Here is a 17,771-nt window from a genome sequence, read left to right on the forward strand (position 1 = left end):
GTCTAAATCTCTACTATATCTGTCAATAAAAAAATGAAAAAATATGAGTGGGACTGCCCCACTCCGGAAAAAAATAAATAAATAAATAAAATAAAAACTAGACTTACCATGGCGGTTTACCAGAGCAGAGCCTTGGAGCGCGTGCTGACTCCCTTCGTCCGGGTGTCGGGCGTGCTGACGGCGGCGGCGGCCGCGGCGTTCCTGTGGCTCCTCTTGTGAGACTCCAGGTAGAGCTTCTTGGCGAAGGCGCGGCCGCACACGTCGCAGGCGTGCAGCGAGAAGTTCTTGGTGACGCGGACCTCCGAGGTGCCGCTGCTGGTGTCCTGGTGGGCCTCCTGCCACCGGGTGGCGGGGGGGTGAGAGGCCGAGGCGGGCGAGTCCTGGTGCTGTTTGTCCATCTTGCGGGTCAGAGGGGGGCTGGTGACCTGGTCCTGCTGCTGCCGGTCCTGCTTCCTCGTGACGGGGGTGGAGGCGGAAGACGCGGGCGAGGAGAGGAGGAGGTCTTGTTTGCGCGTGACAGGGGGCGAGGGAGGCGAGTGGCGGCCGTTAACCTCCTCTTTGACCGCCGCCCTCTTGGCGGTGGTGGAGTTGGTGTTGAGGACCACCTCGGCCGGCCGCTTCACCGCGCGGTTCTCCAGCTTGGGCATGATCTTGGCCAGGTAGCTCGACGACTTCTTGTGGACCACCGTCACGTGCCGGAGAACGTCCCGCTTGCGGCGCGACTCGTAGCGGCACAGCGGGCAGCGGTAGAACTTGATGAAGATGTCGTTGCCGTCCGTGTGCAGCTCGATGTGCTTGGTGAGGTTCTGCCGCGAGCTGAACTGCCGCTTGCACAGCTTGCAGAACAGCTGCTTGAAGTCGAAGCCCACCGAGAGTTTGGGGGGCCGGCCGCTAGTGCGGCCGGACGTTTTAGGGACCTCCGCTTCCTCCTCTTTCAACTTCGTACCCTTGGCCTGCGTGAAAGCATCCTTCCTGTCCGTGTCGTTGCTTGGGGAAGGGGCGGGGCTGCTGTCGGGGTCGTCCGAGGGTTCGACGTTCTCCTCCTTCACTCGTACGCTGTTGCTAGGGGCGCTGCTGCTGCTGCTGTTGTTGTTGTTGTTGTTGGTGGTGGTTTCCGTGGTAGCGGTAGCTGTTGTTGTTGTTGTCGTGGTTTCAGACTTGTTGTCCTTCAGGTTGTATATCCTGTGGACGATGCGCATGTGTCTTTTGAGTATGACCTGGGAGTTGTACTTCCTCTTACACAGCAGACACCGACGTGTTGCCAGATTGTACTGGGGCTGGGGAGGCTTGGGCTGGGGTGGGGGGGTGGCGGGGGCCTTAGTGGGGGTCGTGTTCCCCCGCGTGGGTGAAGAGTTGGCGCTCTTGCGGGGAGGAGTGGCTTCTAGCGACAGCGGCTGCCCCGGCCGCGTGGCGATGTCCGGGGTGATGGTGTCTCGGCGGAGCCCGCGGTGGACCTCGTCGAAGTGCCGCCGGACGTTGGCCTTGGTGGCGAAGGCCTTGAAGCAGACGGGGCAGGACTTGCCGGTGGGCTTGCTGATGGTGCGCGGGCGGCCCTTCACCATGGACAGGAGGCTGATGGGGACGGTGCGCGTCTCGGTGAACTTCCTCAGCTCCTCCAGTTTGCTCCGGTGCATCTTGCGGCAGTGACGGCGGATGCTGCGGCGAGAGTTGAAGTCTTTGCCGCACAGGCAGCAGGAGATGGTCACATCCTCCACCTGGGGACAAGGGAGAGGACGTGTGATTACGTTGTTGTCAACACATTACGCATTATTATTCGGTCTGATACTTAACAGTATAATATACTACACAATATAGTGCCAAAAGTATTGGTAACAGGAAGCATTTTGTCTTCTTTTAGCTCTATACTCAGTTTGGATTGAAATCAAACAATTAACTATGAGGTTACAGATTCTCAGCTTTAATTCTATGTTTTCTTTTTTCAGATTGGGTTCACCATTTATAAATGACAACCCCTTTTATACAGAGCCCCCTATTTCAGGGCACCTGCAAACATCTGAAACGTGTTACACAGATGTTTCTGGTTAGTCAGGTGTGTTCCGTTGTGCAGGCGTAAAAGAGCTGTCAATGTGTAGTATAGATGTAGGGTTTGGTATTTGACCGTGGCGTCTGCTATCGGTGTCAAGATATGTAAGGAAGATACGTCAATGAAAGTCAAGGAAGCCGTTATGAGGCTGAAATAACAGAGAAACATATCAGAAACATGGTCCAAAACCTTACCATTTACTCAAATCAACAGTTTGTAACGTAATTCAAATAGAATGAAAGCACAGGTGATCTCAGTAATCTCAAACAGGCTGGTAGGCCAAGGAAGGTTTTCACAGTGGATGACTGAAGAATGCTCACTAGAATGATGAAAACTCCCAAAACAGCAAAACAGCTGTCCCACAGATGGGGAACACTCTCCAGGAGGTAGGCTGGGAAGAGTCCGAGCCTAGTCAGAGCCTACCATCTGCAGGACACGTCACCAGCCACACTCCAGAGGCTTCACTGCAAGGTGCAAAGCCTTAGTTATCTTCAGAAAGGATGGGCAGGTTTGCTAAAAAGTACCTCCAAAACCTGAGGTCTGCAAAACAGTCTTGTGTCCAGATAATATGAATATTCTCATGTAGCAAGGAAACTTTGGAGAAAAAAGGATCGGCCCAAGATTTACCGAATACCATCTAATTACCATTGGACAAGACACCACTTCATTATACCGTACTAAGACAATGGCAACTTGGGAGTTTTTCTGGGCCAAAAAGCGGAATGTTCTTAACTGGCCAAGTCAATTTTTGGATTTAAATCCAATTGAACATGCATTTCATTTCCTGACAAGATTTTAGGCATAAATTCCTCAAAACAAACAAAAAGGGAATATGGCTGCAGTACAGGCCTGGCAGATCATCACCAGAGATGATACTTAGCATCTGGTGGGGTCAACGGGTCGCAGACTTCAGGCAGTTATGGTCACATTCCAACAGTTGATTCAATTGTTTGTATGCCTACTAAAACAGTGTTAGTTTGCAGAGGATTGTCGCATGCAAAGTATTATCGAACAAATACTACACATGAGTACTTTATTTGGATATTATATTATGTTTTTCCAATACTTTTGAAGCCCTGGAGTCAGGGGAGTATGTTTAAAAAATGTTGTACTAAATAGTATTTAAATAGTGAACGAATCTGAAAAACAAAACCTTTGGATTGAAGCTGAGAATCTCTACTTTTACCTCATAGTAATTGTTGGAAGATAGAGCTAAAAAAGACAAAATGTGTCCTCTTTCCAATACTTATGGAGGGCGCTGTCTGAATGTCTCAAATAATAAATGTAAAATGTAAATGCACTGTATATGATGTGCTATACGGTGTATACATCATTTGTAGTATTTGTCTGTCTGTCTGCCTGCCTGCCTGCCTGCCTGTCTGTCTGTCTGTCTGTCTACCTGTCTGTCTGTCTGTCTGTTTGTCTGCCTGCCAGTCTGCCCGTCTGTCTGTCTGTCTGCCTGCCTGCCTGTCTGTCTGCCTGTCTGTCTACCCACCCCGCTGGTGGATTCGTCCTCCTCAGGCTGCGCCGCCTCCTCTCTCCCCTCGTCCTCCGCGTCGCTCCTCCTCTGCGTGTCCGCCTCGGCCCCGGGCCGGGAGTGGTCGTCGGCCTGGTCAGCCTGGTCGGACTGCTCCGCCGGCTCCGCCCCCCAGTGCTCGGGGCTGTGGTCGGGGCTGTGGCTGCGGGACTCCAGGGGGGTGTGCTGGGGGTACTGGGCCAGCTGGGCCAGCTCCTCCTCTGAGGAGGTGTACTGGAACACGGCATTGCTGCTGGTCTGGATGGGCTCCAGCCGCACAACCTGGTCCGGCCGGTCCTTCCGGGGGTAGATGGCCTCCAGCAGGTCCTTGATGGCCACGGTCTGCTGGTCGTCACCAGACGGACCTGGAGGGGACAGGGGCCGAGAGAGAGATGGCCAGCGTGAGAAGAGAAGAGAGGACACAGGGACACACAAACACTCTGAAGGAAAAGGAGTCTACAGCCGTCCTTGTGGAAGAACACCTTCGAAGAACCCCTTTGTGTTCTACATAAGAACCCTTTTTGCGTTCCGTGTAGACCTCGTCATAGGGTTCTCCCACAGGGACAGAGAACCTTTTATTCTAAGAGGGTAGACGGTCAGGGAAACCATCTCACTGGAAGGGTCAGAAAGGATTTGTTTTTTCTATGAGCAAGAGACCGTACAGGGCAGGAGAGAGGGGGGCGCGGGGGGGGGGGATAACGAGACTAGGATCCAAGAAGGAGACGTCAGCACGCAAGTAGAATTCACTTACGGATATGAGAGAAGAGGAGAGGAGAAGAGAGAGGAGAGGAGAAGAGAGCAGAAACTGCATTAGAGGGGGAGAGAGAGTGATGGGAATGAGAGGGGGGTGATGGAGGGAGTGGAATTATGGGGGGAAAGAGAGGGGAAGAGAGGGGAAGAGGCGTTAAGCGGATGAGTGATGCCGCGTATTGTTTCGACACCCTTCTCCTGAACTATGCCCCCGTGCACTTGTCACATGGATTTAGAGGGATGGTATAGGAGTACAATGGCTAGACCGATTCTATGCTTTTAAATCCACGTAGGGAAAGTGCACGAGTTCACACTTCAGCGCGAGAGGCAGAGAGAGGCAGAGAGAGAGAGAGAAAGTGAGGGGTAGAGAGAGACATTTCCACTTGACACGCATAAAGGAAACCTATTAATATGAGTCCATTAGTGTGCGGATAGACACCCACCATCGGGCTCCGGCAGGCGGGTGAGGCAGTAGTACTCTTTGTGGGTGATGAGGTTGGGTAGGCCTCGGAACAGGCTGCGGCAGAGCTTACACTCAAAGATGGTGTCCACCTCCTTCAGCAGAATGTGCTTCAACTGGGTAGTACCTGCGCTGGACCAACACAAGGGGGCAGCGTTAGACTAGCACCAGGCTTATATTCGGCTCAGTCTGGGAGAAACACATTCATTCACAGCCTTGTTTCTGCTGGCATTTACACTCATATTCACTAAGGAACTATGTGGTAACTATGTGGCAACAAAGGGTATATCCTGGTACTTACCTCAACCAATTAGCACAGTTTGTAACTACCTAGTACTAAATGGCACATTGTGCTTAATGTCAGTGAATCCAACCAAAAGTGCTGGGTCAAACTGTTATTACTGGGATAAGTGCATATTAACGACACCAATTCCCAGTAATTACCTGATTATACCGGGCTGTAAAAACCAAGGGTCACCACACTTGGGTCACCACACAAAACCCAGAAACAAAACAACATTCTGATCATTCCATTCTGACTGTGGCTGTGTTCAGAATGGCATACCAGCATACTATTCATACTAGGTATGACGTGGATTTTGAGTATGCAGTGCGTCCACAATGTATAGTATGTGAAATGTGAGTATGCGAGAAATCTAGTATGGATGTTACGATACATGTGGGAATACGGTACATGTGGGAAAACTAGGGTTATGGTTAGGTGCTAGGGTTAGGGTTAGGGTTAGGGGTAGAGTACCGTAACATGGATACTAGATTATCCAGGATCTCTGAGTATGCGTTCGACCCGTGCTATTCCTACTCAACATCCCCAAAATGTATTGTGTGTCTCTTCAGTCTCGTCAAACTGCGTCATACAAACCCGTTATACAGCTGTTGTTTACATGGTCTGAGAGCCTGGAGACCGAAAGCTCGCAATAAACATAGTTTTTTGCACAGATTTGAGTGTGCATATGCTGCTTTTTTGCACTGTATTTGATACCTCAGCTAAGTCTGATCACAGATGAGCGGTGGTATTTTCACTATTTGGGGAATTTACATGGTGAAATGCATTCTTAGACATGACTATGTTGTCATGATTACAAAGATGCCACTTGAAATGCATAGAAACCAAGTTTATTCGTGTCTTACACACGTTCACCTAGTATTTATTTTATTTTTAACTTAGTTTTTATTTCAGTTTCAGCAACTTGTACAATCATGTCACTTTCTCGCCTGAAAACATATTAAAACTTCATAAAATGACATGTTAACACTTGTAGAGCCAAAATTACACCTTTTAGCCCATGAAGGTTCAAAATGGAGGATTTAAAATCTCTCCGGCGCGAAATGCATTCTGGGATACTGAGATGCATGCTGCGGTGTGAACGGTTGGCTGGTATTGGCATACTGATTATGAATTTAGTAGGCAGTATGCAGTATATACTCATTCAGTATGCAGTATGCAGTATATACTCATTCAGTATGCAGTATGCAGTATGCAGTAGGCTAGTATGCCATTTGGAACACAGCCTGTGTCCAGCCGTGTACCTGAGCGGAAGCAGTCGATGATCTGCTGGATGCCTGACTTGGAGGTCTGCAGAGGCTGCTGCAGCAGGGGAGGGTCCCCCGGTTCTACACAGCACCCTGCAACAACACACACACAACACATTTAGAAACACTGACAATACACTGTAACTACACACAGAGAATACACACTTTACACACACACTGCAATTACAGAGAGGGAGAAGACACTTTAGATCAGGGGTGGCCAACCAGTCGGAGACTAAGAGCCAAAGTGTTGGGGTACCAGAAAGAGCCACATCATACATGCGGGCTCACAAAAGCGCTCATTCACACACACGCAATACATTTCCAATAGGCTATGAGACCAGTGGTGTCATTTCAGCAAAAGCCAAGGTATGGCAAGGTCTGAGTGGATTTGTTTTTCAAAACAGTTGTGCAATAGTCAATTTTGGTGAGTTGTTTCTATACAATTTACTTATATGACATTAAGGTAATTCTTCTTCTTCTTCGGCGTATGGGTAGTTGTTTTTCCTCTCCACTCCACCAGGCTCGGGGCCGAGGGGCTACCCTTTTACCACCCCGAGACCTGGTTGAGGGGCTCACCCGGGCTATATTTCTGGACACCCCTCCAGAAGCCACGTCATCGTCTCGTCATCTAATACCGACAGACCATGCATCCCGTTGGGTGGGTGGTACACCGGGCAATCCAGGATAATATGGTCTGCGGTTTGGTCCTCTGCGCCACACTCGCACGACGCATTTGGGGCCAAGCCCCATCTGTGCATTGATGAGCGGAAACGCCCGACGCCGGTCCGGAGACGATTGAGCCTCACCCAGGATAGCCTTGGCAAGTCCATCCCGAGGGGCTCAGCGCCGGCAACTGGGATGTGGTCGCGGAGTTTGGAGGTGTTAGCCTCCCACTCCGCGCGCCACATATAATCCGCCCATCCTGCCGCACTGATGTTGAGATCTCTGCATTGCTGCCTGAGATCCTGTGCGGCAGGCACAAATGGGTGTCTCGACTTGAGACGCCGGGAGGGCTCCGCTGTTATAGTGAGCCTATCATGGAGCAGATGGTTATTAAGCTCCGCGGCCCGGCAGGCGAGACGTGCTGTGGCTCCCATGCGGCGGAGGCCTGCGGGCTGGATGCCTGCTAGGATGGGAAGGTTGTCCACGGGGGTAGGACGCAGGCATCCTGTCACAATGCGCAAGGCTTCGTTTATAGGCGAGTCGATGAGGCGGGTGTGGGCACTGCGACACCATACTGGGGCGCAGTATTCACTAGTTGAATAAACGAGGGCTAGGGCTGCCGTGCGCAAGGTCCTTGCGCCGGCGCCCCAGCCCGAGCCAACCAGTCGCCTCATCAACGCCACACGAGCTGTTAACTTCTTGCGCAGTGACTCGAGGTGTCGGCGAAACGTGAGCGTCCTGTCCAATGTCACGCCGAGATAGATTGGCTCAGCGGAACATGGCAGGGGAGTTCCATCTAGGTGTACTCTAAGCTCACGTTTAGCCTCCCTGTTGTTAAGGTGGAAGGCAGCCGACACCGTCTTTGCCTCGCTAAGCTTCAATCTCCATTTCCGGAAGTATGCCACTAGTGTCTGCATGTCCTGGCTCAGAATCCCCTCCACAGACTGCCAATTTCCAGCAGAGTACACCACTGCGAGGTCGTCTGCGTAGGCGTACTTCCGCGAGAGTGTGTTGGGCAGGTCATAGGTATAGATATTATAGAGGAGGGGGGCCAGGACCGATCCCTGAGGGACGCCGTTCTTAAGGCGTCGAAGCCTGCTTAGCTGTCCGCGACCGGTGGTGAGGGTAAAGCTGCGGTTACGGATGAGCTCCATGATCATTCTGACCATGTGCCTGTCCGGCAGCAGGCGGAGCAGCTTGCAGGAGAGGCCGCGATGCCATACGGTATCGTAGGCAGCCGTCAGGTCTATAAAGACGGCCCCGGCCTTCTTTTTTGCCGAAAAGCAATCCTCGATGTCTTGAGTCATAAGGGTGACTTGATCTACGGTCGACCTCCCGCGTCGGAACCCGGCCTGCTCACGTGGGAGCAGCGGGTCGACAATTGGTTCGATGCGGGCGTAGATGAGACGCTCGAGGATCTTGAAGGGGATGCATAACAGAGAGATGGGACGGTAACTCTTAGGGTCCCCTTCAGGCTTATTCGGTTTAGGGATCGCAACAACTAGGGCTCTTCGCCAGATTTTGGGGATCTTGAGTTGGCGCAAACAGGAAGTGAGGAACGCTCTCAGCCAGGACTTCAAGGCGGGTGCGGCATGGAGAATAAGCTCCGGGCAGATGGAATCAGGCCCCGGAGCTTTCCCTGGCTTTAGATGCTGGAGGGCAGCAGCGAACTCCTCCGGGGTGAATTCACCGGAGATGTAGTCACTGCTAGGTGTTGGGGTCCTCCAGAGGTCTGACACTTCTTTTGCCACAAGTCGAGACGACTCGCGGTCTTTGCCCTCGTATGACCCACTTTTCACAAATTGTGATGCGATTTTATTTGCAGAGATGGGGCAGTGACGGGGGGAGTGTCTGGACCTACCAGTGAGATTGTTCATGATACTCCATGCCTTACGGCTGGAGTGCGAGAAGTCGATGGGTCATTAAGGTAATGAATAAAGGAGACAACTACAGTATGCAGGTAGTAGCCTACATCTTTCCTAGCAGGCAGACTGGTTCAATCTCCTTAGAAACAAAACATAACAGATTTAGCTATTCTCAACTCTAAATTAACTGCACTGTTGAAACACTAGATTAGACCTCACCTGTGTCCCTGTACTTGTCTCTGCTGCCCTTTGACCAAAAGAGGTCTTTATGTCCATTTTCCTTTTTTCCCGTGGCATATTTGTTTTACCAGCTCACCTAGTAAAAGTGAGACGATTGACAATATCAAAAACATGCTTGCACACACATATAACTTACTCACACACAAGTCAGTGTTACTGGCCCCAATTTGGTACAATTATTACTGAAATTATTGAGAATAGAGAAGTTGTTGACATACGTAAACTAGCTGTTGTAATCTTTAATGTTCGCTAACTAGCGAACTCACTAAAATAACATTAGAACATGTTTGTACTGACAGAACATGACATGAACTTGTTCAATAATATGTTACATTTGAACCAACAGTATGTAAATGGCATTTATACAGTTTGTTTAACACACCTGAATGAACGAGAATCGTGGACATGGTTTTAACATTAACGTTACTCATGGCTTATTTATTGAGGAACCGATGTCCCGCTCCAGTGTTGCCAGATAGGCCTACTTTTGGTCACTCTGGACGGGTGGGATTCGGCAGCTTTTAGACTGGTTGGGCTTGAAATTGTCAATCCCGTCTGGCAACCCTGTGCTCCACTACAGCGCCTGGCTGGTGGGGTGAGATGGAGCCAGGAGGTTTTGAGTTACCGTTGTGTGTAGTGGATAAAATCACCAAAATGACTAAACGTGTTTCAGATTTTAAAAAAATGTAAACCAGGTATGGCGAGTGCCATGAATTGCCATACCAAAACGAAACCTATTGAGACACAGAGAGCGAGCCACGCACTTTTAATGAATGGATTAAAGAGCCGCACAGAGACAGGCAAAGAGCCGCGGGTTGCCCACCCCTGCTTTAGATAGATATTATTATATATTTGATATTTATATTTTATTTCCATGGGGAAATTCCGGCAAATGCGGCACAGCACCTCAGACCACAAAAACAACAACAACAAAATAAAGTGACAACTTAACAATAATCGTACCCATGTAGAGACACGATAATCCCAAACAAACATACTTAACAAAACCCACACCTGACAAGGTACACAACACCCAGGAGAGACAAAGCAACACTTAAAAGCTCTGCGCATTAAAAAACACCACTGAGCTGACGGCGGTGATGAGACTGTGTGTTCCCGCTGGCACCGTGGGCAGAGAGGATCCCCTGGCAGGGATAACAGAGAGGCGCGGGGACGCGCGCGGCTAATGGTGGAACCACCGCTCATGTCCTCTGAGCCTTCAGGTAGCTGAAGCGGCTGATCTAATCACAACAGAGAAATGGCACAGAGGATAGACAGGCCCGCCGTCTTATCTCGTCTTAGCTATCACAGGCAGACATACACACACACACACACACACACACACACACACAATAAAGGATGATATGATCGGCCTAGTGTCTGATACACAGACAGGCCGCTATTGAGACAGAGTGGAAGGACCCGGTGTGTGTGTGTGTGTGTGTGTGTGTGTGTGTGTGTGTGTGTGTGTGTGTGTGTGTGTGTGTCTGTGTCTGTGTCTGTGTCTGTGTGTGTATACGTATGTGCGCTTGCTCTGTAGCATGCTGTTTATTTCCTCTGTAAAGACGGACATCTGCTTTTTCTTGATGTGTGTTTAGTTCACAGGGCTCTGGGGGACGGACCCACACATCAGAGGGTGTGTGCGCTTCCAATCCCACTGTGGCAGGGAGATAAAGGGGGGCAGGGGGGTCAGACGCTGCACGTCGCCATCAAACACACACACACGTACACACACACACACACACACACACCACTATGTACGTTCATCCCCGTGATGTTGTGTGATGTCATCAAACAGACAGTGAGGTCCTGAGGGAGCTCAGCCCCGAGATCACCCACCCACCCACGCACACACACCCAGACACACACCTCTCTCACATCTAATATCCCTCTCTCTCTCTCTCATTCTCTGACACACACACACACACACACACACACACACACACACACACTCTCTATGGTTTTCTATGGTCTATGGCAGGGGTGCCCAATACGTCGATCGCGATCGACCGGTCGATCGCAAAGGTAGTATGGGTAGATCGCATGGCATTGAACAACAACAACAACAACAACAACAACAACAACAACAAAGTTTGCCTATCATCCATCCTCACTATGGCTTTTGCCACTTGATTGACGTACAGGTAAGCCAGTCTGCGATCTGATCTTTTCACCTAACACACGGTTCACCACGCATGCACAGTCAACAGCGCCAACTACAAAATACAAAATACCGGCGAGCCTAATTAACTAGTTAGCCTTCCAATTTCTACTATTTACTACTAAAGAAAGGGTATACAAATGAGTGGGGAAGCTGGACCAAGTAAGAAACCAATAACGTATAACTTCCATCCAGAATGGGAGGAGGACTTTTACACGATGTTATTGGAAGTGCGTCTGTCTGATCTGCAGATCTACGATGGCTGTTAGAAGGGAAATGTGGCAAAAGAGCGAAAACGTACAGCTGTAACGATAGCTTCTTATCGCGTCAGTCACGTTCTTGTTAAACACAAGAAGTCATTCAAAGACGGCGAAATTGTGAAAAAAGCGTTTCTCGAGGCTGCAGATTGCCTTTTCGATGACAGATCCACAGTGGCTGATGACACCTTGCAGCCTGCCTACACCTTGCAACCAGCTCCTACAGCCCTGACTACTAGAAACTAGCTGCCTCCTCCCAGTGCCAGGTCTCCCACTAAGGTAGAGAAATGCATTTATTTCCTCCTTTCAAACTAGGGAATTACCTGTTTTGTATCTGGTTTACTTTTCTGTTTGTTGGATCAGTAGTTGGCTATGGTACTGCAGACTGGCTGTCAGTGTGTGAGTGAGAGAAAGTGAGTGTGTGTGTGTGTGTGTGTGTGTGTGTGTGTGTGTGTGTGTGTGTGTGTGTGTGTGTGTGTGTAAGAGAGTGAGAGAGAGAGAGGGAGAGAGAGGGGGAGAGAGAGGGAGGGTTTGTGCTATGGCTCCCTATGCAGACTGGCAAATGTGTGTGTGTGTGTGTGTGTGTGTGTGTGTGTGTGTGTGTGTGTGTGTGTGTGTGTGTGTGTGAATGTGTGTGAGCGAGAATAGCAAAGAGGGAGGGTTTGTGATGGTCTTCTCCTGTGGCTGTGTGACAGAGAGAGGGAAAGTGTATTGTGAGTTTACTATGCAGGCTGGGAACTGTGTGTGTGTGTGTGTGTGTGTGTGTGTGTGTGTGTGTGTGTGTGTGTGTGTGTGTGTGTGTGTGTGTGTGTGTTTGTAGTACGTGCATGTACGTTTGCGATGTTGAAACTAGACTGGTAGATCTTGGCAGACTGGCTACTTGAAAAGTAGATCTTGGTTCCAAAAAGTGTGAGCACCCCTGGTCTATGGTTATCAATAGGTGCAAGATTTATATTCTATATATACACTACATATTTATAGTATATATATAGAATATAAACCTTGCACTTAACAATGATCTTCAGATCGTAGTCCTTCAATCCAGGCGATCTTAATCTCCTCTGTAAGTAATCCATATGAACACACCCACACGCAGCTTCATAGAGAGAGAGATGTGTTTCAGTCCTGTCTGTCCTGATGCGGTGCTGCCTGCCTCCCCTCAAAGACGAGGCTCCAGGCCTTGCATTATTGATGCTCGCTGGCTGCCGGGGTTGTGTTTGCTTTGATAAATCAGCCATCTTGAAATACGAAAGGCCTCCATCAACCTGTCAGTGTGTCAGCCGGCCGCTCAAACAAGAGGCGCTATAGTTATAGTTTGAGAATCAAGCTGCCTGCGGGGGACAGGGAGTGGACTAGACAACCATGGGAGCGGGTAGACTAGACAACCGTGAATTAGGGGGTTTAGACACTAAAGCCCTAATTCACACTTACGGAGCTGAGCCGAGCTGAGGCTTTTTGTATGGGGTTACGCATTCCACCGTAGTTTCTGAAACCGTGTGAAGAGAAGATCAGGTTCAGGACCTGTAGTGTGTGAAGCCCCTTCCAGAACAGAGAACATGACAGAGAACATGTTCCTGAGAGACCAGGGCGCAGCACACGCTATAGGAGCCACCTGTCGAACCTTAAAGTCAAAAGAAGTGAATAAGGACTGGACCGGGCCGAGTCTAGGGATTCCATTTCTTATTTTTGTGATGTCAGTTGTGTTTATAACACTCGCTCGACAGGAGTGATCTGTCTCTCTCTCTCTCTCTCTCTTTTACACACCCTCACACACTCTCTCTCACACTCTCACGCTCTCATACACACACACAAACACACACACACACTCTAACTCTAACCACAGTGAGTCATTACACTGAAAGAGGTAGTAATTTTTGCCAAAACAAATATGCTGTTGCTGTTCATTCATTCCAGCGTGTGTGTGTGTGTGTGTGTGTGTAGGCTCCGGGCCCCTCCCCCGCCCCTCAGGGTGTGCTGCTCTAATCCAAGGGGGCAGGTCCCTGAACCCCCCTGCAGCCCAGGGGTCAGAGGACAACCAATCAGGCATACGGCCACGGCCGGCCCAAAACAGTGTTAACCCCTTCCTCCCTGCTAAGACCAGACAAACAGGAAATTACATACTGCACTGAAACTCAGGAGCTTATCGTGCTCTCGGCCTGTTTGTCTGTGCGCATATGGGAGGAGGTTGTTTGTGTTGACCTGGAGCCACCCTTCTTGCTCACAGGTGTCATCAACGGTGTAGCAGAGTGTGTGTGTGTGTGTGTGTGTGTGTGTGTGGTCAGGCTCACTAACACCCTCGCAAAACACGCTGCCTCCACCTTACGGCATCCAACCCGTGTGACAGTCAGCAGGATGACCCCAGACCGCACTGCCTTCTTTCTTTCTTTCTTTCCTTCCTTCCTTGCTTGCCAAACCCTTCTTTCATGCTCCCCCCCCCCCCCCCCCCCAGAGCAGAGTGACAGACCAGTGACTCTAGAGAGAGAGAGGTGCATTCAGGCTCTGTTTGCTGCCGATCTGTCAAAACACCAAAAACGCCATCGTAATAAAAACACAACATTCTAATTCTCCTCCTCCAGGACTCCAGGATTTTCTTTTCCACCAATTTCCTGGTTGACGAACCCGGGACATTCAATCAACATTGAAAGTGTCCTTCGTTTCCCGGCCCGCTGCCCCGGCAGCCTGGCTCTGACTGACGCGCTGGCTGGCCAGCAGCCGGCCCGGCGTGGAACGCTTTATGCAACGGTGGAGTTTCCGCAACGGACGCTTAATTGAGGCCTATATTTAGACGGCACGTGAGGCTGACTCTCTCTCTCTCTCTCTCTCTCTCTCTCTCTCCCTCCCTCTCTTTCTCTCTCTCGCTCTCTGTATATCTTTCTCTCTCTGTATCACTCACTCACTCACTCACTCACTCTCTGTCTCACTCTGTCTCACTCTGTCTCACTCTCTCTCTCTCTCTCTCTCTCTCTCTCTCTCTCTCTCTCTCTCTCTCTCTCTCTCTCTCTCTCAGGGGGGGGTCTCCTGCCCTCCATCTGTGCTGATGTGACTCATGAAAACAAACTGACAAATGAAAACAAACACCCCCCCCCCACCCCCCCAAAACCGTCCTGTGTTTTTCGATTAGTGCAGTGACATGGAGAGGAAGCAATGTATCGGGACGTCCCCCCGGCCCTACGTACGCTAAGACACGCGGAGGGCACGCAGCGCTGTTCCCAGCGACTCGGCCGCCTTCCTCCAAAAAAGCCGTCTTATCCATTGTGCGCTCATTCTGCCCTCGGCAAACTGTGTGGTGTGTGGGTGTGCGTGTGTGTGTGTGAGAGATAGTGTGTGCTGTCTCAGATCTGTGAAAGGCAGCAAATAAGGGCAGAGGAGGGGGGGGGGGGGGGGGGGGGGGGTGAATGCTGCCTGTCATGGGACCAGGATAATTGTGTCAACTGTCCAGGGGTGTGGCAACAGGGAGAGAGGCTCCGTTCAAACACTTTCTACATCCCTCCTCTCTATCTTTCCTTCCTCCTACGCTGAGGTAACAATAATAAGACTGCTGAATTGATTGCATTTAGAAAGGGCATTGACTGGACGACTGGATGGGTGGCAGAAATGGGTCCTTTCATGAAGCGAGTCAACAGACGTCCTGCTATCAGCGGTTACTTCAAAGGGGAGGGTGGGAGAAAGGATGTACTTGAACAGGAATAGAGAGGTGGAGTGGAGAGAGAGAGAGAGAGAGAGAGAGAGAGAGAGAGAGAGAGAGAGAGAGAGAGAGAGAGAGAGGGTAGCAGACACAGAGAGAGAGAGAGAGAGAGAGAGAGAAAGATGGGAGAGAGAGAGAAAAAAAGTGATAGGCTGTTCCCCACTGTGAGAGAGACAATGTCCTCCCCCCCCCCCCCGGCTTAGGAATGTCCTGTAATCCCCCCCTTAACCTCTCTGCCTCTAGGGGAGACCACCGCCACAAAGGGACCCAAGTCCCGATACAACAATGTGTTTATCAACTGCTATAAACCTCGCTCTTTCCGCGAACGCACTCCTAATGACAAGCCGGTGGACGGTGCTAGAACAATGGCGGGTTGCCTAATGGGATTCCGTTCCTTATTGGCTTGGGCGGTAGCCAGTTGACGCTCCCCTGCGAGCGACCGCTATACAGAAAGAGCTCGATGATCGCAAAGTGTCAAGCCGTTGTCATAAATGGATTGCGTTCCAATTGTTATGTTTATATATTGCATCTTTTTTTTTCCCGCCTCACGGCGCTTTGCATCGCATCTGGGGAACTCACTCACCACATCATTATGCTAATGTAGAGCGCATCCAGGCGCAGGTGAGGCACTGCCTGACATTTTTGCACCAGAAAAAACTCTGCAGGTAACCTCCGAGCATAAAGGTCAGACCCCCTCACTTGAGGTCCGCCCATGGAACTCTTGACTTTCACATCAATCACCCGACGAGGTCGATGAGGTCTCAGTGAGGTCACTGAGAGAGTTGCGCCGGAAACAAAAAAAACGAGTGACGGCGTGCAGATCTGAAGTCAGGCTTGGTTAAGACAGGCTGGTTGACGTTTGCAGTGAGAAGCGTAACAGTGCGTGTAGGGCTGGATCGCTGGGGTGGTGAGGAGGGGGGCGGGGCTTACCTGGTGTGTTGTGGGCAGGGCCGGTGCTCGTGCTGGGCTTGTCTGCCGTGGGGCTGCTGGGCTGCTGCTCCTCCGTCTGGCAGCACTGGTCCTTGGTGGGAGTGCTCGGGGGCTGGGGCTGGTCTGGAGCCTGGTCCTGGTCCTCGGGCTGGGACTGAGGCTGGTCTTGGGCCTGGGGCTCAGGCTCAGGCTGGGCCGGGTCCGGGGGCTGGGGGTCCGCCGGGTCCAGAGCTTGGGAACGGGCCTCCTCCATCTCCACGTCCATCCTGATGGAGCTCTGACACACACACAGACGGAAGAGAGTGAGACCAGGAGGCGCAGTGAGACCAGGAGGCGCAGTGAGACAGGATACAGTCAGACACGATACAGTGAGACAGGATAGAGTGAGACAGGGATAGAGTGAGACAGGGATAGAGTGAGACAGGGACACAGTGAGACAGGACACAGTGAGACAGGGACACAGTGAGACAGGACACAGTGAGACAGGATAGAGTGAGACAGGGATAGAGTGAGACAGCACACAGTGAGACAGGACACAGTGAGACAGGACACAGTGAGACAGGACACAGTGAGACAGGATACAGTGAGACAGGGACACAGTGAGACAGCACACAGTGAGACAGGGACACAGTGAGACAGGTGACGCAGAAAGTCAGAGGACAGAGAGACTAAACCCTTAAATCTACAGAGTTGAACCAAGCTAAGCAGAGCTGTACTGTACTGGGCTGGCCTGGTAACGCATTCACCATAGTTGCCGAAACAGAGCTAGAAAGTAGGACTCCAATATGACCAGAAAACATCCCAGCCAGCACGGTTCGGTTCGGGTCAGCCCTGTAGTGTGTAAAGACCCAAAGAGACCAGGGACCAGGGAGTGACGGGCGGGCAGTTAACCCAGAATACGCCCGTCCGTTTGCTCCAGTGTCCCCCCTCCTCGGGCCAGGGGACAACCGCGCTACAAGGGGGCAGCAGGCCCGAACTCATCCAAGGCCCTGACCAGTTGAATCAAAGTGTGTTGGTGATGTGTACTGGAACTAAGGCTGGTTATTTGGGGCCCCACTGGTGCACGGTGCACACCACAACAGGAGACCACCGAGAGAGAGAGGTGGGAGGGGGGAGGGGCGTGAGAGAAAAAAGGAGAGGGAGAGAGAAACAGAAGCTAAAGACTTTCATCACTCGTTCAATCGGCAATCATTCTCTCACCACTCGCACGTCTCCTAGACTCTCTGACGATGCGATAACAACACCACTTCTAAAACCCTGTAGGTCAAACCTAGCGCTCTCGGCCGAGTGTTGTTGATTCAGCCGGGTTGTTTTGATCAGACCTTCTCTCTCTCTTCCCCCACTGGTCCTGTCTCCAGAGTATTAGCGAGATATCCCCGCGGTGCGTGCCGACAGTATTCTACTCGCATCCTCCCCCCCCCCCCCTCCCCTCCAATGTGTTTCGAGAAGGAAGGGAGAAGAGGATGAGAGGACAGACTGTTTGGACGCACACCCCATAAGAGCTGGAAGAGACTTTCACCTCGTCAGTGACACACACAGTCAGAGATAAGTGACTAGTCCACACTGACCATTGACCTCTCTCCCATCTCCACTTTATCTTCTCCCCCCCCCCCCCCCTCCGTTCTGACCTCTTCGCTCGCTCACTA

At 51.0% G+C, this 17,771-nt stretch overlaps 1 protein-coding gene across 1 annotated transcript in view; it reads right to left on the reverse strand.

Moving 5' to 3' along the window:
* Positions 1-116: 116 nt before the first annotated feature.
* Positions 117-17,771, reverse strand: part of LOC308164221 (zinc finger protein 800-like) — a gene marked incomplete at both ends in the record, with an annotated part of 20,325 nt that continues 2,670 nt past the window's right edge. The window contains 5 exons of the mRNA XM_080538363.1: positions 117-1,715; positions 3,540-3,925; positions 4,754-4,897; positions 6,319-6,414; positions 16,126-16,402. Coding sequence (XP_080394489.1) covers positions 117-1,715; positions 3,540-3,925; positions 4,754-4,897; positions 6,319-6,414; positions 16,126-16,402 — 2,502 coding nt within the window. The remainder of the gene's footprint in view (positions 1,716-3,539; positions 3,926-4,753; positions 4,898-6,318; positions 6,415-16,125; positions 16,403-17,771) is intronic.

This window comes from Nansenia antarctica, assembly GCF_963989245.1.
Source record: "Nansenia antarctica genome assembly, chromosome: 8".
NCBI classification, from domain to species: domain Eukaryota; kingdom Metazoa; phylum Chordata; class Actinopteri; order Argentiniformes; family Microstomatidae; genus Nansenia; species Nansenia antarctica.